We start from the raw sequence: 19,262 nt of genomic DNA, 5'->3' as shown, positions 1-19,262 counted from the left end.
GTGTCATTATTTATCTGGAATAGGACTATTGCCATAAACAACATCCATGGAAATTTTCTCTTATTTGAAGGCGAAACTTTCCTTCTTTTTTTTCCCTGTAATACTCCTTCTGCTTGTCGAGGTATTCCCCCCGACTCTGGTCGTCAAGGTATTTCTATGGCTCGCACATGTTATTCAGCCAATGGCTAGATACCTATTATCGTTCAGATTCTACGATGGCGTGATGCCTTTTGTAGCGATCATTTTTCTTGGATACATTACTTGCTTCAGGAGCTTGCCTTTCTGATGATTTAGGTGTCATATCGTGATCACTTCGTACCCGTCGCGCTCTCCAACCCTCATGTGAAGATCGTGCACGCTGGTGTAGAATAATATTTTATTACTTGTTTGCGTCTCTTATCCAGTGAGGCCGTCCGAACCCTCATGATTTTTCTTCTTGGAGTCGTCATCCGGATGATGTCTCACTTTGGATGGAATTTCCGCTGTCCCCTTCGTCAGTGACTGCTTTACTCTTTTTTCCTTTCCAGATTGATCTTATATTGCTCGAAAAATGCATCTGACAGCATCCCAAACTTCACAATTGAATTTGACTCCAACTGGAAGAACCAAGTCAAATCTTTACCTGTCAGTGTTACAGGAAAAGTTTTGCACAACAACTCATCGATACATCCCAACGGACTCATTGAAGCTTGAATGTTGAACATGTTCCACATGATCGTCGCTCTTCCCGTCAAATAGCTCATTGAACTGGGGATGCACAAAGTTTGATGGTGGGCTGAACCGCCTTATTTCTTCGAAGAAAGGTGAGTCCACTGACCTTTTCATTGCTAAAACTTGTAGCATTTCTTCTCTGGATGTTTTCGTCATAATACTCCTTCCTCTTTCGCCCTTCGAGGTACTCCTTTCTTCTCCGATTGTTGAGGTATTGCTCCTTTTCGCGCATGTTTCTGCCAATTGCTAGGTCCAGATTGTCGCTCCGCCTTTTCGTTGAAGTGATTACTTTCGTAGCGGTGATTCGGCCTACGATCCTCAGTAGCTTTCCTTTCGGATGATCTATGTCTCCTGTCGCGATCATTCCGCCCCTGTCGTGCCCGCCAACCCTCATGTGAAGGTCGTGCATGTCAGTGCGGAGTGACACTTTCCAAAAGTTGGGTACTACCAGTTTGTGGTCTCTTTTCTAGAGACGCTTTCAGTAGTCAGTTTTATTTTTCTAATTCTTGCAATCTTTCTCGCAGAGTCAAGTCCACGGGTGTTTCCACTGTCCTATCCGCTTGCACAATACGCGAGGCCAAACGAAGGCCCCTATTGGCGAGGGAGTTCGGACGTGAGTTTAGCATACTTGTTTGGTGTTAATTACCACCCCTTGGAGATACATTAAGATTGGCACCATCACTTAAAGGTGGAGTTGAGATACGTACCCATAGATTTCCTCTACTTATCCCATGGGGATAAGTTCTTGCAGAAGGACACCTTGATGTTGTTGTTGTTGGTGACATTTCAACTCCTTCCTGAAATGGGTGATCGACGTCGCTATGATTCCCTCGGACTCTTGTATCCATGTTGTCGTTTCCATCATTTCGATTTTCCTGTGATGTTTCCATGGATCTTGATCTGTTTGTTTTTGAAGAATCCTTCTCTGCCCCACGGTGGGCGCCAAAAGATGTTGTAGTAAAAATGTTCCTACAACACTCCTCGAGATTTGCACTGAATGATATAATATTAACCGTTGGATGAGTCAAGATTTATACCTGATGGATGGATTATAGACCGTTCAGATGATCCACAATTTTCCTCGTGATACGTTCTCGATGATGATTGATTTCCAACTCAACTCTCCAATGCTCTTGGTTTTCTAAACACTCTTGATGAATGAAGAAAATGAGGGGGGGATACCTGCAAGGACACTCCGATGCCTCAATGAGTAAGGAGCTCTAAACAGGTTTTAGTGGAGAGAAAAGGATTAGAAAATGTGTATCTTTACTGCTGAAATCCCTCTTTTATTTATAGGTAATAGAGGGTATGCATCCAGTCAATTACCTGTCTGCATTCATTTTGATGATGTACCTGGACAAAATTCCCTTCAGGTTCATCATTATTAAAAATCAGAATTATGTATCTAGACATTCAAAAATGTACTTAGCCCAACAATTAACCTTTATCCATTCCCTCCTTTCAGGGTGACCAGATTAATAATGTATTTGGACTAAATACATATCTAGATTAATTCTAACTTCTTGGCTTGAATACATTCATCTCCCTTTCAAGATACAATGAATGTAGTCACCTTTAATAAAGGCTAACAGATTCGGTTCTCAACCTCTTAAGGGCTTAGGCTTTAACCCATGAACCAAGATTTCTGTTTATTGCTAATGGGCTGAAGACCCTATTAAGCCCATTCCAATTGTATATGGTCCAAACAGCTCTAACAGAGATAAATATGAACTTACTGATATTTCAACTCAGGGTAGGTTGGCGAGCCAGTTCGCGAACCATAGATATCTGGATATAGAAATACAGGAAGGTTGGTGAACCAGTTCACAAACCGCAATTGCAGTTGGGAACAATTCACGAACCCAGTTGGCGAATCGTGATGAAATGAATTTTATAAGTTGGATAAATAGGCTAGCAGTTGGCGAACCCAATTCAAGAACTGTGGTCAACTGAGTTCGGTAGTCTAGTAGGGTTGACGAACCCGGTACACGAATGGTAGCACCATGACTCGTGAATAAGGCCTGCGGTTGGCGAACCATTGTACAACTGTCCCGATAATGTTTATCCGATGCTCAAAGACTTATTATTTTAATATGTTTAGCATTGTTAGAACTCTCTTAAACACTTCTATGACTTCATTGATCACTTAAACTCTTATGTGTGTGTGTCAAGATTAACTCCTTAGGTGTTTAAATGAACGTTAAATAACTTTCAGTTCTTTGGCTAACTTGCCAAACCACAATCATTATACACGGTTCCATAATCGAACCTATGTGTATAGCCTTCTATTGTATTTTGAAGAGATAAAGTGTCTGCTTGATTCTCAAGTTATCTTAGCTTAAATTCTATTCTAACCATGGTCTTTAAAAACTACAAATAGAGCATCTTTGTCAACTGGGAAAATCAATCCCTGACACTATGTCTCCTAGTTGATTCTAGAGATCCTCTATTGACCTAGGTTTCCTACGTGAAACGTTATTAGGTCCACGACTAAAAGACTTCACTTTGGAGATTCGTAAAGCCAGGTCCGACTATCTTTATCTTGATAGTTTGTGAATCCCGATCTTGCTTTTCTGTTATCGAGGTTTTCGTAATCTTTTTCAAGCAAAATAAATAGTAATCGCAAAGTTCTTTTCGTCTTAGACTAAGTGATTCCCCAAGATAGATATCTAAAGAATGATCTTAGTTGATCGTTCGAAGATTATTCTTGAGAGGTGGTTAAGAATCTAGGATGCTCTTCGCGAGTCGTAAGTTCCGGATTTGTGAGGTTTGCTGGCTTTGTCTATTGTAAACAGATTTCCACACATTGATTTTTGATATAAACGGAAATCGAATATGCTTATCTGTTAGAGGCATATTGGTATCAAAAGTCTTCACTTCGGCTGAAGCAACTCTTAGGTTGTAAAAGACGTCAGTTGAGGGAATCAAGTGCATAGCGCCTTGCGAGGTTCAAGAGACGTAAGGAGCGCGACTGTAACTGAATCACTTGGTGGATGGGTTTGGTCTCAACTACATTCCAGTCCAAAGTCTGATAGTAGGTTAGTGTGTATAGCGGCTTACTACAATATGGTGTTCAATTTGGACGAGGTCTCGGGGTTTTTCTGCTATTGCGGTTTCTTCGTTAACGAAATTTTTGGTATCTTGTGTTTTTCCTTTTCTGCATTATATTGTTTATCTTTATAATTATATTTACAAAAGTTTGTAGTATCCAATCTAAGTAGACACTTCCGTAAAATTGTAATTGTTTACAAGACTAGTTTCTTTTAAAATTCGTATCTTGAAAGATAGATAACAAGTTTAATCATTTGGCAGAATTCCGATTGAATTATTTTTATACGACTAGATTGATCTTGGATATTGATTTTTGAGATCGTCTAAATACTCTGCTTAACAATCAGGTTCACGAACCTTGTGTCTATATACTTACTGATTGAATAGAGGTTGAGATATAAACTTTATATACATGTTGTCAAGGATCATTAAGTTGGTCTACTTGCTATTGTATTAAGTTTTGTCTATACAGGTTGCCGAACGAAAATGTTGTGTGTGTTTGGCATCCCCTGCGTTTTCAAAACACACGCGGAAGCAGATGAGCTGAAGATGTATAGTCAAGCAAATTCAAAGTGAGTCTTCGTTATAAACATTATTTGCATCCAATGCGGATGTTTACCTTAGTGAATTAACTGTATTACATATAAGTGATTCCTAATTTATATCTTGTATCATGGCATAAGTAAGAATTTTTTTTATTTGGTATTGTATCGGCCCAAAATCTCACTAATTGATCTTTATGGCGTTTCCTTTTCAAGTTGTGCCCTGTATCCAGAGATATATATTACAAACTATGGCCGCATGCGATTTAGTTTGGACCTTATCATATTTGGTAGAACAGGTTGCGAAATACAATTTGTTTCATTCCGCTTCCCATAAAAGCAAAATTTGACTTATAGAGATACCAGTATCACATGCATTTTAATTTTTTTTCTTCGGGAAAAAAAATCAGGCAAACAATCGACCTAGTTGCTAAACTATATTGTTTAACTTTCACAATCTAGGTTAAATTTTCTCGGCAATCGCTAAATTTAGCCAAAGTGGCCTCACGACAAGTCATCAAATTTAATTTTGTACATTGAAGAATGTAAATTTTAACATTTTTATTTGATTGGTCAAGTAGTTGATGGATGATCCTACTACCAGGCGTGTCAAAAATCTTAGTCTCGTTACATGATTACAAAAATTAAATCAAAGGATGATATAAAATCACGTGAACACTTGTTAGAGAACGTGCACAAAATCAGATTTCATAACATCTACCATCTTTCCTAAAGTCTGTAAATTAGCCTGAAAACAACTCGGCTACATTGTTACTGGAAAACATATTCCAACAAGATTTAATTCAACTTTAGTTTATATATTATTATTTTTAAATTTGCTATATCAATTTAAACTATTGTCTTTTTATTGCCAGACAGTATGTACAATAACCACGATTATGCTTGGCACTTCCAAATCTCTCTCCCAATAGGTGGCATTATCTTGGACCACTGATTCAACAAGTATTCCATCCCTAGGAAGAACATGGAGAACATTTTTATGTGCTTTGTAAGTTAAAAAAAAAAGGTTGGGGGACAGATTGGGGGTATTTCGCAGTAAACATATTCTAATAATCTGATTTTACTGCTCAAGATTTTATATCACTTTGCGGTAGTATTTATGGGTGTTGTTGCATCACTTTATATACCCACAAAAAAAAAAGGGTAATGATGCATCATTTATCATTTTACATCAATTTATCGCAAAGTGTAAAATCCCGGTGGCATCGTAATTTTTTCCGCCTCAAAATATTTGTTTTTCATTGGGAAAAGAAGAAGAGAAAGCTCGAATTAATAATATATTTGATAGATAATCACTGTTGAAAACAAATACTGTCACGAAATGGCATAATTCAGAATTCTGACCGTTTAATCTCCGCCCTTCCTTCCTTATCATACCCCCTTCTCTCTATATTTCCTCTCGTTTCTCACTTCTCTTCTCCTCTTCCTTTCTATCTCCTTTTTTTTCCCCTTCTCTCTCAATCTTATTTCTATCTTTCCCTCCCTAATGAGAGCTTGAAACGTAATTTTTTGATGGTGAAGTCTTTGTTATCCTCTTGTAGTTGAACAAAGAGCGACCCTGCCTAAGTTTGCAGTTGTACTCATAAGTAACTGTTATTGGGTATTGCTGTTACTACTTATTTCAGAGGTTTAATGGTGGATTTGAACACTCATTTCTGTCAACAACAAACCTAGTTTTTTATCTAAAAAGCTGCAACCATTTCTGACATTTATCCGGTAATTTCTTTCTTCTTCTTTTTTGTCCTTAAACTCCAATGAGGTACTATTGGATAAGTCTTTTCTTTTAATCTACAACTGCAACCAAGCAGTTTGTTTTCTATTTTGGGTACTAGTTTATTTTCTTCTCTCCTGAAGATAAGGTTACCCTTTTTGGTTGTTTTCATTTTTGAAGTCTCTACACACGAATCCCCCCCATTAGTACATGAATCCCCATTAAAGAGTTGAACTTATTAAATGGGTTCTTATAAAGATTCTCTTTCAATTCACTGTTTCTTTCCAAATATAACTCATAATTACCGTTAGATAGTTGAACTCATGAAATGGGTTCCTTCAAAACTCTGTTTTTGCTCAAACTTCTGATTCAATATTGAAGATAAGGGGTTTCTTAAACCCTGTATTAGTCATAAAATGAGTTCAAATAAAATGGGATTTTCTTAAACCTTGTATTAATTCAAAATTTACATCAAATAAATCATGCTTAATTCATTAACTATAGTGTGAATTAAATTGAATATATTTAATATAATAAACCCCAAATTAGCTTGATGAACTAATTTACCTAGGGGTGCATACTAATGCACAGGTCCAGTGGCTAGTTACTTGAAAGTGATAAGCATTAAATATATTCACCATGCACATTGATAAATACATCAAGTGATACCAATTACCGTGTCTCTGTTGCAGGAAAAAAGTATAAAGCTAGATTAGTTAATAGCTGAAAATGGCGCCAAAGGCGGGTAGGGGAAAGTCGAAAGGCGAGAAGAAGAAGAAAGAAGAGAAGGGTAAGTTTTGACAAGTAACTTTTAAAATCTTAAAGACTTAACTTTTAATAAAAACTGTAATTCTTATTATATATTTTTGTGTGTAAATGTTGTAGTTCTTCCCGTGGTAATGGATATTACTATAAATCTTCCCGACGATTCTCGCATTATTCTTAAGGTTAGATTCTGATCGAATTTTACTAGATTAATTGATATTCCATTTCTTGTTTTTTTCTTCCACCGAATGAGGCTTTCTTATGCAGATTTATTATCAGTTCAGGTTGGACTTGGTAGGTGATTTATCATTTAAAAATTAAAAATACTTACAGAAAAAAAGAAGAAGAAGCAGGAATATAATTTCACTAATCTATTTATTTTTTATCAGAATTTTTTTAAAAAATGGAACAGCAAATAAGTGGATTTTTAGTGCATTTTAAATCCATTGTTCGTACAAAATCAATTTTCACCTAAAAAGTAAAAACAAATCAACTCGGTTCAGTTGAAATACTTAGTACTAGTATTCAGAATGTTACTGCAGTTAATGACCAGGTTTGAACAAAAAAGACAATTTGAATCAGCATTAAATACCAATTTGCTAAATTTAGGATATCTTTAAGACATGATTTAATTAATTACTAAAGGGTGTTAAGAGATTGTTGTCTTTTATATAGGAGTATTTTGAAATTTTTGATAAAAGTGTAAGGACAATTTGGTACTTAACGATATTTTGAAACAGGGTATATCAACGGACAGGATTATAGATGTTCGTCGGCTTTTGTCTGTCAATACGGTCACGTGTTGTGTTACCAACTTCTCGTTATCTCATGAGGTAAACTTCAAGGCGCATCTTAGTACAACCAAAAGTACTGTATCCAGGTTTGAATGACGCGTGGCGCGTGTTCCGGACTCGAATGTGTCAAATTTGTTTTCATATTCCGCACGGATCTTAAACACGGCTCTCTCAAGATCTAAGTTTTAAGATTTATACTGGAAATTGAAAAGGAAAACTATTCCACTAACATCCTATTCCAAAAAATTCATTATTATTATTATTATTTTTTTATTTTTTTGAAGCATTGAAAAATTCATTTTATGTAGCCGTAAACGATTTCTATAGGCGTGCGCTATCAATCTTTTACTTCCCGATTCTAAGAGGATATGCCAACAGTAATCGGATCCACGAATTATCATATTATTATCTTCGCGAGACAGAATTAGCTTTAAGATTTCCCGGCATCTAATTATGGATCATCTGCACTAGAATCCATTTTGTGCGTGTTTATTTTGTGGTCATCCTATCATATAAGTTTTTCTAGAAAACTATGTGTGAGGTTGATTTATATCATGGTTTACGTGAAGCAGTTTAGTGGGACTTTTAATCAAAGCTTATAAACTTGTTCAACTTAAATGTATGTAGTTGTAGTTGATGGAACATCTTTTTCTGTATGTATTGTTTTTTAGTCTGAATTTGCGGAGCAAACCGCGATTACCATTTTCAAACTTGTTGGTTTGTGGTCTATGACTTCTTCTTTTACACAGAAATAAACAGACAGGTGCTTTTAACTGCAAGCATCACAGGGGACCACTTATCCTCAAAATGACATCTTAGCTTGTTTAAGATTCACCTAATACAGTTCTGACTATCTAATAACACCCACTTCTGTCTTTCTTTTTCAGGTTAGAGGTCATCGATTGAAAGATACTGTCGACGTTTCTGCTCTAAAGCCCTGCGTGCTGACCTTAGTCGAAGGTAAAACATACTTCTCGATATCCCACTCTTATCCATTGATGATGAACTAGTAGTATTTGATGCCAAATTTGGGGACACAAAGTATTACTTTCCTTTTACATGCATTGTGATCAATCAAAACCAAAACACAAACAAGTGGAGAAATGGGGACAGAGAGCTATTTGAATTTCTATATCATATCATCCTAACTTCCTAACATAAACAACTATTACATCCACTGAGGATATTTGTACACGATTGAGACTCTCAGTAGGGATGTCCACCTCATTTACTTTGTGAGGCTGCTGGTATGGCCACACTTCCAGTGTCCTTAAAACTTTTTTGGACACACATAATCACTTTTTCATTTTAGCTTATTCCAGAAACCGAAGGAGACTGTCGTTGAATTACTTTTTTTTTTTTTTGCCCACAGAGGATTATGAGGAAGAAGAAGCAGCAGCACACGTTAGAAGATTACTGGATATTGTGTCATCCACCACTTGTTTTGGTCCATCAGGAACGAAAGAAGTGGTGGTGTCACCGCAAGGAAATAAGGATTGTAAGTGTGAAGCTTCTGGGAAAGTTGGCGGAGGAGGTGGTGCACAGGATAAGACCAGTACTGCTGAGCCACAATCTAATAAATCCCAGACGAACAATAACAAAGAATCTCTATCTTCGTCTCTAGGGAAAGATGGTTCTATGGAAGCTGAAGGAGAGATGAGTAGTGCTTGCCCTAAGCTTGGGAGCTTTTACGAATTCTTCTCTCTTTCTCATCTTACTCCTCCCATTCAATGTTAGTCTACCTGTTTCTTTACTTGATTTCTTGTTTGTTTAAGAGTATTTCTGATGATTTCAAAGTTAGTGTGATGTACGTTATGCATTTTGGTGCATTACTCTTTGTATGTTTCAAATTACTCATTACTAAACCTTATGCTGTAAAACAAATGCAGTTATAAGGAGGAATACGAGACAACGAGTAGACGGTGTATTGCTGGATGATCATTTGTTCTCCATGGAAGTGAGATTTTAAACTTCTCTAGGATTTTGTTCCATGTCACTGCTACTTCTTAATCTTTAATGATATTACTTACCAATTTTCACAGGTGAAACTCTGCAGCGGGAAGCTGGTTTTGGTGGAAGCATGTAGAAAGGGATTTTATAGTGTTGGGAAGCAGCGGATGTGGAGCCATAACCTTGTTGATTTGTTACGACAGCTTAGTAGAGTGTTCGATAATGTTAGCCTTTTGCTCTTTCAAGCTGAATTCTTCTGGCTTTTTGCATTTTGCATAGAGGGCCTTTCTTTTCCTTACAGACTATTACAATTTTCTTGCATTTCTAACCTTTGACATCGACAAAGAACTAGGTTATTGTGACTCAAATAACCCAAAAATATATGCAGCCTAGTTTTCTTGTTGATCATTAGTTTCAAAACCATCCGCTATCTATCATCTTCGGATTTTTGGTAGAATGTAGTTTGAAGAAGATGACTACGAATGTATTCATCCATGTTTAAAATGTGCAAACTAAACAGTCAATGCACTGTCGGTATCAGTATTGTTCACCGTTGCTGTTCAAGTCTAAACCACTAAGACACCAGGGTTTTATGGATGCGTTTGCTCTATCCTCTAAAATTTAAATACTACACCATATATGTGATTTCTTGTTTACTGTTAATTTTTTGACGTATCTAAAATGCCTTCACCTCTTATACATCAGGCGTATGATGAACTCATGAAAGCATTTTCAGAACGCAACAAGGTAATGAAAACCTCTTTACTGTTTCAACCTTATCTTTTGTGTTTGATACTGTTTAGTAGGATACGTACTTTCACTTCTACTTTCAGTACGATGTCTTTCATAATAGATACATACTTACACCTGCTTCCATTATTTCAGTTTGGAAATCTTCCATATGGTTTCCGTGCCAACACATGGCTTGTTCCTCCTGTTGCAACCCAACTGCCGTCAGTGTTTTGTCCGCTTCCCATGGAGGATGATATATGGGGAGGAAATGGTGGTGGCTTAGGAAGAGATGGCAAAAGTGATTTGATTCCTTGGGCTAATGAGCTGTCGTATCTGGCATCTATGCCTTGCAATACTGCAGAGGAGAGGCAGATCCGAGATAGAAAAGCCTTCCTCCTTCACAGCTTATTTGTCGATGTTGCGATATTCAAAGCAATATCTGCTGTACGCCATGTAATGGAGAAGTTATCAGCGGCCCATTCTGTCAGAAGCGGAGTAAGCCTGCACAGTGAGACAGTAGGGGATTTGATCGTTACTGTCACAAAAGATGCTTCTGATGCAAGTGATAAGGTAGACACTAAGATTGACGGATATCAAATGACAGGGGTTGAAACTAGGAACCTTGTCAAAAGAAATCTGTTGAAAGGAATCACAGCCGATGAAAATACAGCTGCCCATGTACGATACTTTTAAATGAACGATACCAATTCATTCTTGAGAATTATTATCTGCATTTATGATGTTTTATTTAATTTTTATTTGCTTTAAGTCTGTGTTCATTTCTGTTTTTCTCTTGCAGGACATTGCCACTTTAGGTGTTGTTAATGTAAGATACTGCGGATACATTTCAGTTGTCAAAGTTGTAAGGAAAGAACATACTGAAGAGGGTCATCCATTTGAGAGCAAAACTGAGATCATTGATCAACCCGAAGGAGGCGCTAATGCCCTAAATATAAACAGGTTTGTGTAGCCAGAAGTACTAGAAAATTTTGCCTCCCCTATTCGGGCCATTACAAATTTTTCCTAACCTTGCTCTTGGAACTTGCTAATTAATAATTATGCCGATTTTTGCATTGTTAATGGTTCCAGTTTGAGGTTGCTTCTTCACAAAAGATCAACTTCAGAACACAACAAAACACCATCAAATTCTCTAAGCTCTGAAGGCGATGAACTAAATGTAGCCCGGGCTTTTATTGAAAAAGTTTTGGAGAAGAGCTTAGAGAAGCTTCAGGAGGAGGAAGCTGACCAGGAAATATTTGTGCGGTGGGAGCTTGGTGCATGTTGGCTACAGCATTTGCAGGATCAAAACAATGCTGAAAAGGATAAAAAACCTTCCACAGAGAAGGCTAAGACTGAGACAAAAGTTGAAGGCCTTGGGAAACCTCTTAGGTTCCCTAAGAATCCTAAGAAAAAAATAGATGGAGCCAATCCAAAAGTGCCTGATGATGGGATATCAAAAAGTGAAGTTGTTGGAGATGCTGATAATGCCTCCACAGTAGAATCTCGGGGTGAAACCAAAGCCAGTGAAAATGAGCTTGCACTAAAGAGTGTGTTACCTGATGCAGCTTTTACACGGCTGAAAGATTCTGAAACAGGACTTCACCGCAAGGTACAGTAAACTTGTTGTTTATTACTACGTTTATATTTTACTAGTGTTTTGTTTTTTTGAAATATATGATCAAATGAAGCTTCTTGTACTAACATCAGACATGTATAACAGTCTCTGCAGGAACTAATTGAGATGTCTCAGAAATATTACAATGATGTTGCTCTTCCGAAGCTGGTAATTGCTGAATATGCTTGTAATAGCTTCTGTGTTAACGAAATACATCGCAGTTCTGTCTATATCCAGATTTCTGGCTGTCTAAATGTTTTCATTTGTACATACATGTGTAAATATATATGTAAATAGGCTGGAATTTTATCTTACTGGTACTCCTAAATTATCCATTACAGGTTGCTGACTTTGGCTCGCTAGAACTTTCACCAGTTGATGGTCGGACTCTAACAGATTTTATGCATACTAGAGGTCTTAGGATGCGCTCTCTGGGACAAGTTGTAAGTAGCTTCTCTCCCCATTCCTTTTGCTTCTGTACCATGCAGTTATGTATATCCAAATATTGTTTTTAAATATAACACCAAGATATTCATACTCCTGGCTGCCCCATTCAATATTAGACGGCGTACATTTCAGTGCCTATTTCTGACAGTTTGAGCTGTCATATCAAGTGATTGTTAGCAAATAGATGCAATTCAAATATCTGTGGAACTCTCAAAAAAGGTGCATTTAGAGTCCTAATTTAATTGCTGCTTGCCTGTATATCTTCTCTTTAATCAGGTGAAGCTCTCAGAGAAGTTATCGCATGTGCAGTCTCTGTGTATTCATGAGATGATAGTAAGAGCTTTTAAGCACATTCTTCAAGCGGTGATATCTGCTGTCACTAATACTGAAGATATGGCTGTGTCAATAGCTGCTGCTTTGAATCTGATGCTTGGTATTACAGAACAAAATGCTGAAGCCAATCTCTCGTTCAATGTGCATACCCTTGTACGCAGATGGCTGCAATTGTTCTTGTTGAAGAGATTTGGCTGGGAGATAAGCAGCATAAATTTCCGAGATGTTAGAAAATTTGCCCTTCTTCGGGGACTTTGCCATAAGGTAATTCTTTATCCAGTTACATAGACAACGCAAGAAATATAAGCACTTCGACGTTTGAGATGGTGTTTAAGAAAGCTCCTGCAGTAAGTAATAGAAACTAAATCTGTCTCCTTTAGGTGGGGATCGAGCTGGCTCCTAGGGATTTTGATATGGATTCTCCAGATCCTTTCGGGAAAATAGACATTGTTAGCTTGGTACCAGTGCATAAGGTAATGAAGTACCTCTATATGCTTCTTGGGTTAACATTACAAAAAATAATAAATCATGTCATAACTGTAATGATATAGGGGCATTTAAACTATAACTAGATTCACTCATCGTCTCTGATTTTGTTTGCAGCAAGTTGCTTGCTCATCAGCAGATGGGCGACAACTCTTGGAGTCCTCGAAAACGGCTCTAGATAAAGGAAAACTTGAAGATGCCGTCAGTTATGGAACTAAGGTATTGGGTTCTAGAGACATTTCTTTTTAGAATGTCAATACTTATCATATGTTCATTTAGTCCTTAATCTGTTATGAGTCTCTTGGGATCTTTGAACGGAATTAAATGCAGAACAGGATGTCTATCCCCAACCCTAAATTTATTGGACATGGAATCGAATATGATCTGCATTAACTCAAAAAGATTTTTTTACTGTATGAGAAGATCAAAATTTGCGCTTTTCATATGAACTGGTTTGAATATGTGGTGTCTGCAGGCACTAGCTAAACTGGTAGCAGTTTGCGGACCCTATCATCGGATGACAGCTGGAGCCTACAGTCTTTTGGCTGTAGTTCTCTATCACACTGGGGACTTCAATCAGGTATAGTTAATTGAGGAGACCTCTTCCATGTTAAAATAATAATAATCTTACATTCAGTTAATACAAGTACTCTCAAGTCATCTTTTGACTGTCCCAGGTACTTTTTGTTAATTCCCAATCTTGGAAAAGTTTGATTTTATTTTTAGTACAAGTGCACTGGATGTAGAGTAATTTAGAAGGTGTTCCGTTCACAGGCTACAATTTACCAACAAAAAGCATTGGATATCAATGAGAGAGAGCTTGGACTTGATCATCCAGATACAATGAAGAGCTACGGAGATCTGGCAGTGTTCTATTACCGTCTTCAACACACTGAGCTGGCTCTCAAGTACGCCTCTCTCTCTATATATATGTGTGTGTGTATGCGGTGTGTGCATGCGCGGGTGTGTGTTTGTGTTTTTTGCTATGAAGAATTTTTAATTTCCATTTGCATAAAAGCTCTTAACTTGGTTATATGCCAGGTGTTTGAATGTTCTCTTTTAGTTTTTTATTTGTTCTCACACTTCTATTTTGCATCTGTTGGTGATCAGGTACGTTAAACGTGCACTATATCTTCTACATCTGACTTGTGGTCCCTCTCATCCCAATACTGCTGCTACATATATCAATGTTGCTATGATGGAGGAAGGCCTAGGAAATGTGCATGTTGCATTAAGATATCTCCACAAAGCGCTGAAGTGCAATCAAAGATTACTTGGCCCAGATCATATTCAGGTCTCTTCCCTTCTGGCTAACCTTTCAATCTCATTTCATGCAATCCCAGTTACTTCTTTGGGTGGAATGGGGTTATATGCGCATTGCAGTTTGGGAATGTTTAGACCTTATTGGAGCTAAGCTCTTTCGTTTTCAATGCTCTCCAGACGGCTGCAAGTTACCATGCAATTGCAATTGCACTTTCCTTGATGGAGGCGTACCCGTTGAGTGTTCAGCACGAGCAGACAACTTTGCAAATTCTCAGAGCCAAGCTTGGCCCAGATGACCTGCGTACTCAAGTATGCTCTCTCTCTCTCTCTCTCTCTCTCTCCCCCCTCTCTCCCTCTCTCTCATATTTACTAATAAACTACTTTTACCTGTCCTCATTCCTAAAATTCAATAAAAACATTGTAAAACAACGTAGGACGCTGCTGCTTGGCTGGAGTACTTCGAGTCTAAAGCTTTTGAACAGCAAGAAGCTGCTCGCAATGGGACAAGAAAGCCTGATGCATCCATAGCTAGCAAAGGCCACTTAAGGTATACTATCTATGTTGTCACTAGTTGAAAAGTCAGACATCTTGGTTGAACCTGGGCATTGTTTGCGTCTTTTTTGATGTCATCCTTTTTTATTTATTTGAACAGTGTATCAGATCTGCTTGATTACATAAACCCTAATCAAGATACTAAAGGAAGAGATGCTGAGGCGATGAGAAGGAAAAGTCTTAGTGCGAAGGTAAGGGGAATTTATCCTTTTCTTGCAGTTCTGTCCATCTATATTGACTGAACATCAAATACCTAATTAATGTCCTGGCTACTATTTCTGTTGGGCCGTGAAGGTATTCATAGTTTCCCTGTCTTATTATTCATGAAGGACTAATTATAAATGAATTTTGTGTTGTGTTGGTGTTTCTCTATTGAAAGTTGTCCTTGAACTTCAATTGTTTTTGCAGGTTAAGGTACAGTCCCCCCAGAATACCAGTGTGGCAGGTTCCGATGAATCTCCAAAATATACTCCTAAAGAAGTTTCAGATGAAGAGAAACAGAAAGAAGTCCTTGAACCTATCAGAAATGAGGTGGTCGCTCAGGAAATTGGCAGTCCGCCAGCTCTGCATGAGCAAACTGCTGTTCAAGAATCTGCACAGGAAATCCACAACGTTGTCCATGAAATCTCACCAGAAGCAATTGCTGAGGGAGAAGAGGGTTGGCAGTCTGTTCAACGGCCAAGATCATCTGGATCATCGGGCCATCGGATAAGGCAAAGACGTGCAAACATTGGCAAGGTGCATAACTATCAGAAGAAAGATGCGGTTGTGGATACAGATCATTCTAAAGTGAAGAACGTTCACCCAAACAGCCGGCACTACCTGTTAAAGAAACGGGCAGTAGCTCCTGGAAGCTATATCGAGCCTCAACCTTTAAAGAGCCCGACATCAAGTGCTAAATTCAGCCGCAAAATAGTAAAGACTGTTGCTTACAGAGTCAAGTCGGTGCCACCTGCTAGCAATACTGAGATAACAGATAACCCCAAGGCTGGAGGTGAGAGCAAAAATCTTCCTCAAGAACCATCTGTAACTTCTGCACCAAGTGAACCAGCTCCTCAAGTAGCGGGTCTTGGGAAATCACCATCTTACAAGGAAGTAGCGCTGGCCCCGCCTGGCACAATTGTTAAGATGCAGGTCAGGAAATCACAGACTGATCTTCCAAGGAACGGGGAGCCGAGTCATGATAAACTGGGAGAGACTATAAATGAAGCTAAGGATGTGGAATCTGTGACCATGGAAATGGAAAAGATCAAAGAAGAGAAAGGCGAAAAATCAAAATATAAGCCTGCAGTTGACAGGAAGCAAGAAGAAAGTGGACCCCAGGATGTGAAGGGAGATAACCATACTGAGGTACCATCTTTAGAGATCAAAATTCTTGCACCTGGTGCCAATGAGAATAACAAGGGGTTAAGCATCGAAATTGCTAATAATGATCCGAGTTCGAATAGAGTTCTCATCGATGAGCGATCTGAGAGTTTCATGTCCAGCAGCGTCGATGCCACAAGCGCAATTTCTAATCAAGGGGAGGATCTTAAAGAAAAGTCCTCGGATTTGGGTTCAGCAGACGTCAGAGATATGCAGAACAAGAAATTATCTGCATCCGCAGCTCCATTCAGCCCATCTCCAATCATTGTACGTGGTCCTCCCATTCCCATGATGAACATCAGTATACCTCCTGGTGCCTCTGTTGTTCCAGCTGTCACAGCGTGGCAAATGACCATGGGCCTTCATGCTGGATCCCCAAACACTGCGGGTCCTATGTGCACCTCTCCTCACCACCCATACCCATCCCCATCTCGAAGTCCAAACATGATCCACCCTATGCCATTCATGTACCCTCCCTACTCTCAAGGCCAAGCAATACCGACAAGCACATTTCCCATCACGAGTGGACCATTTCATTTAAATCATCATTTAGCATGGCAATGCAATATGAACCCTAATGCTTCAGAGTATGTACCAGGAACTGTGTGGCCTGGTTGCCATCCAATGCATTTCTCTGTAGTCCCACCTGTCATCGAGCCTATTTGTGATCCTATTATGGGATCAAACATGCAGTCTGTGGGTCCCGAGGGCCCACCTTTAACTTCACCCGTGCCATTAGAGACAGAGAGCGGGGAAGTCAAAATGGAACCTGGTACTGCATTGTTGGATTCAGTGGATACAGGGACCACGATAGCGGAAGTCGACCCAGAAAATAAGTCAGATAATGGTAACTCAAGATCTTGTAGCACTGGTAGAATGGGGAGTGAAATACATTACAAAAAAGAGAAGGTTGAAAGCAGTCATAATAAGCATCATGTGTTAAGACACAGTCGGAAGGCTGATGATGAAGGAAGTTTCACTATTATGTTGAGAGGAAGAAGAAACCGGAAACAGACACTTCGAATGCCAATAAGTCTATTGAATAAACCATATGGGTCACAATCCTTCAAAGTTATTTATAACAGAGTAGTGAGAGGAAATGAAGTTCCAAAAGCTGTGGTGGAAGATCATTCGTCACCAAGTGAAGACATAAATGCTACTGTCATGTAAGAGGATTTGCCAAAACTGTTAGAAAGTAGAAGATACATTGTTGTGTTTCAAGTAAAAGAAGAAGAAAGCGAAAGAGTCTAAAGTACCAAGTTATTTCGAACAAGTTAGGCCAAAAAAAAGTGCAGGTAAATTGGCTTTCATAGATTTATAGACTCACGATATTACTGCCCCGCTGTCTTAATATGACTTTTGCTATTCTGTGCACAGTTTACTGTGTTTGTGGCTTTGAACTGATACCTGCTTTCTAAATCAATGGCGTAGGATTTTGGTGCTTCAACCCCTTCTCGACTGCACAATCTACAATGATGTTTTTTTTGGTGAAGCAGCAACACTAGGCTAATCAGGTATTTCCATTTTTATTCCATTCTTCGGCACAAATACAAACATGCTTGCTAGTATGCATACACTTATAGTTTTACAACATCACATCCTTGTTCTGAAACCAGCCTTTTTCGGAGGGTCCGGAGTAAAAAAATATTACTTTATTAGCGGAATTGTTGCTAATTTCTTGAGTTGCAGTCTGTACATGATTGACCTATGTTTCCGAATTGATCTGCAGGTTCACAACAGTAAATTCTTTTTTTCTTATTTGCTATCGCCAGAAGTTGGAGGGAGTCTGAAGAACCCATTTGGGTTCCCAAGGGATGGAGATTTTTTGATATCAATATGATTAAGGTTTATTTTGAACTTCCACAGTAGAATATTTTTGACAGTTTTTTTGCAAAATTAAACTAATAAATCTAGTTCCTGATTCATATTGATTATTTACCGCAACAATGTTGCCCAAAAGAAATAATGTTGAAACAGTTTAGTTGATTGAAAGTTTTCATTGTCTATTTATAAATGCATCAGAGAACCCATTTTTTTTGTTACTGTTTCTGCAGTTACAGGCATGATGAAATGTCCGATTATTCCATTGTTAAGTTCCACAAATGGCACATTGCTGATTTTGAATTTGTTCCAAATAAATTTGCAAACTGAGTCTGCTTTGTTTACACATGGCTTTCTTCTGCTGTTATTATACACCAACCTGTTGATCTATAAACAAATGGTTGATCCCCTTAACATACAACTCAGATGCCTTAATATTTATAGGTTGCCGACTTTCTTGTTAGTGGTTGGCCATCTTGGTTAGTTTCACACCGGTAAATGCACCTTGCAAATTTCTGGCACGGATTTACCCGGCAGCAACATATATAGTTCAGTGAATCAAGCTTCACCTACGATTACTTCGGCCTTATAAGTTTGCACCAATGCAAACAACACTCACTTGCACAGTTCTGCACCAGAAGTCTTTAGCCTTCTTTCATTTCTCTTTTCTTCTCAAATGCTTACCATATACAAAACTTGTCCACTTAGGGACTTAAATAGACTTGTTCCTCTTGAACCAAGCCTTAACCTTCACAAAATTCTCTCAATCTCCTATGTAAGCCTTAACTTAGCAAAAAAAAAAAAAAAAGCCTGCCGATTTTCCTATGCCTTTGCACTATTTATACAACAGATCCAATGGCCAAAATCCATGCACAACACTTGCATACGCATGGGACAGCCTAGGGGTGTAAATTCGGGCAGGCCGGGCCGCCCGATCCAAAAACTAAGACAGGCCGGGCAGGCCATGCTTAATATTTGTGAGCCCGTAAACAAATTCAGGCCGGACAGGCCGGGCACAAGTAGATAATTTGCTACCCAACGACCGCCCAAAGCCCACCTTTTATACGGGCAGGCCAGATCGGGCCGGACAGGCCACTATTTTG

The 19,262-nt window shown here is 38.5% G+C and overlaps 1 protein-coding gene across 2 annotated transcripts; it reads left to right on the top strand.

Moving 5' to 3' along the window:
- The first annotated feature begins 5,738 nt into the window (after positions 1-5,738).
- Positions 5,739-18,380, top strand: LOC113298989 (protein TSS-like). Of its 2 annotated transcripts, none has more exons than XM_026547907.1 (26): positions 5,739-6,041; positions 6,729-6,826; positions 6,922-6,983; positions 7,542-7,634; positions 8,483-8,555; positions 8,968-9,327; positions 9,485-9,552; positions 9,638-9,769; positions 10,251-10,292; positions 10,431-10,955; positions 11,077-11,237; positions 11,367-11,886; positions 11,998-12,060; positions 12,234-12,335; positions 12,616-12,936; positions 13,053-13,145; positions 13,276-13,377; positions 13,634-13,738; positions 13,933-14,066; positions 14,269-14,452; positions 14,599-14,730; positions 14,856-14,968; positions 15,074-15,164; positions 15,382-17,633; positions 17,770-17,852; positions 18,068-18,380. In XM_026547907.1, exons 2-24 carry the CDS (start codon positions 6,766-6,768, stop codon positions 17,506-17,508), a joined length of 5,664 nt encoding a protein of 1,887 aa, XP_026403692.1. In that variant the 5' UTR covers positions 5,739-6,041; positions 6,729-6,765; the 3' UTR covers positions 17,509-17,633; positions 17,770-17,852; positions 18,068-18,380. The 2 variants fall into 2 exon arrangements, with proteins under 2 accessions (XP_026403692.1, XP_026403693.1); XM_026547908.1 differs by having other exon boundaries at positions 17,716-17,852.
- Positions 18,381-19,262: the final 882 nt, after the last annotated feature.

This window comes from Papaver somniferum, chromosome 7, assembly GCF_003573695.1.
Source record: "Papaver somniferum cultivar HN1 chromosome 7, ASM357369v1, whole genome shotgun sequence".
NCBI classification, from domain to species: Eukaryota; Viridiplantae; Streptophyta; class Magnoliopsida; order Ranunculales; family Papaveraceae; genus Papaver; species Papaver somniferum.
This window is presented reverse-complemented; position numbering and strand designations above follow the sequence as displayed.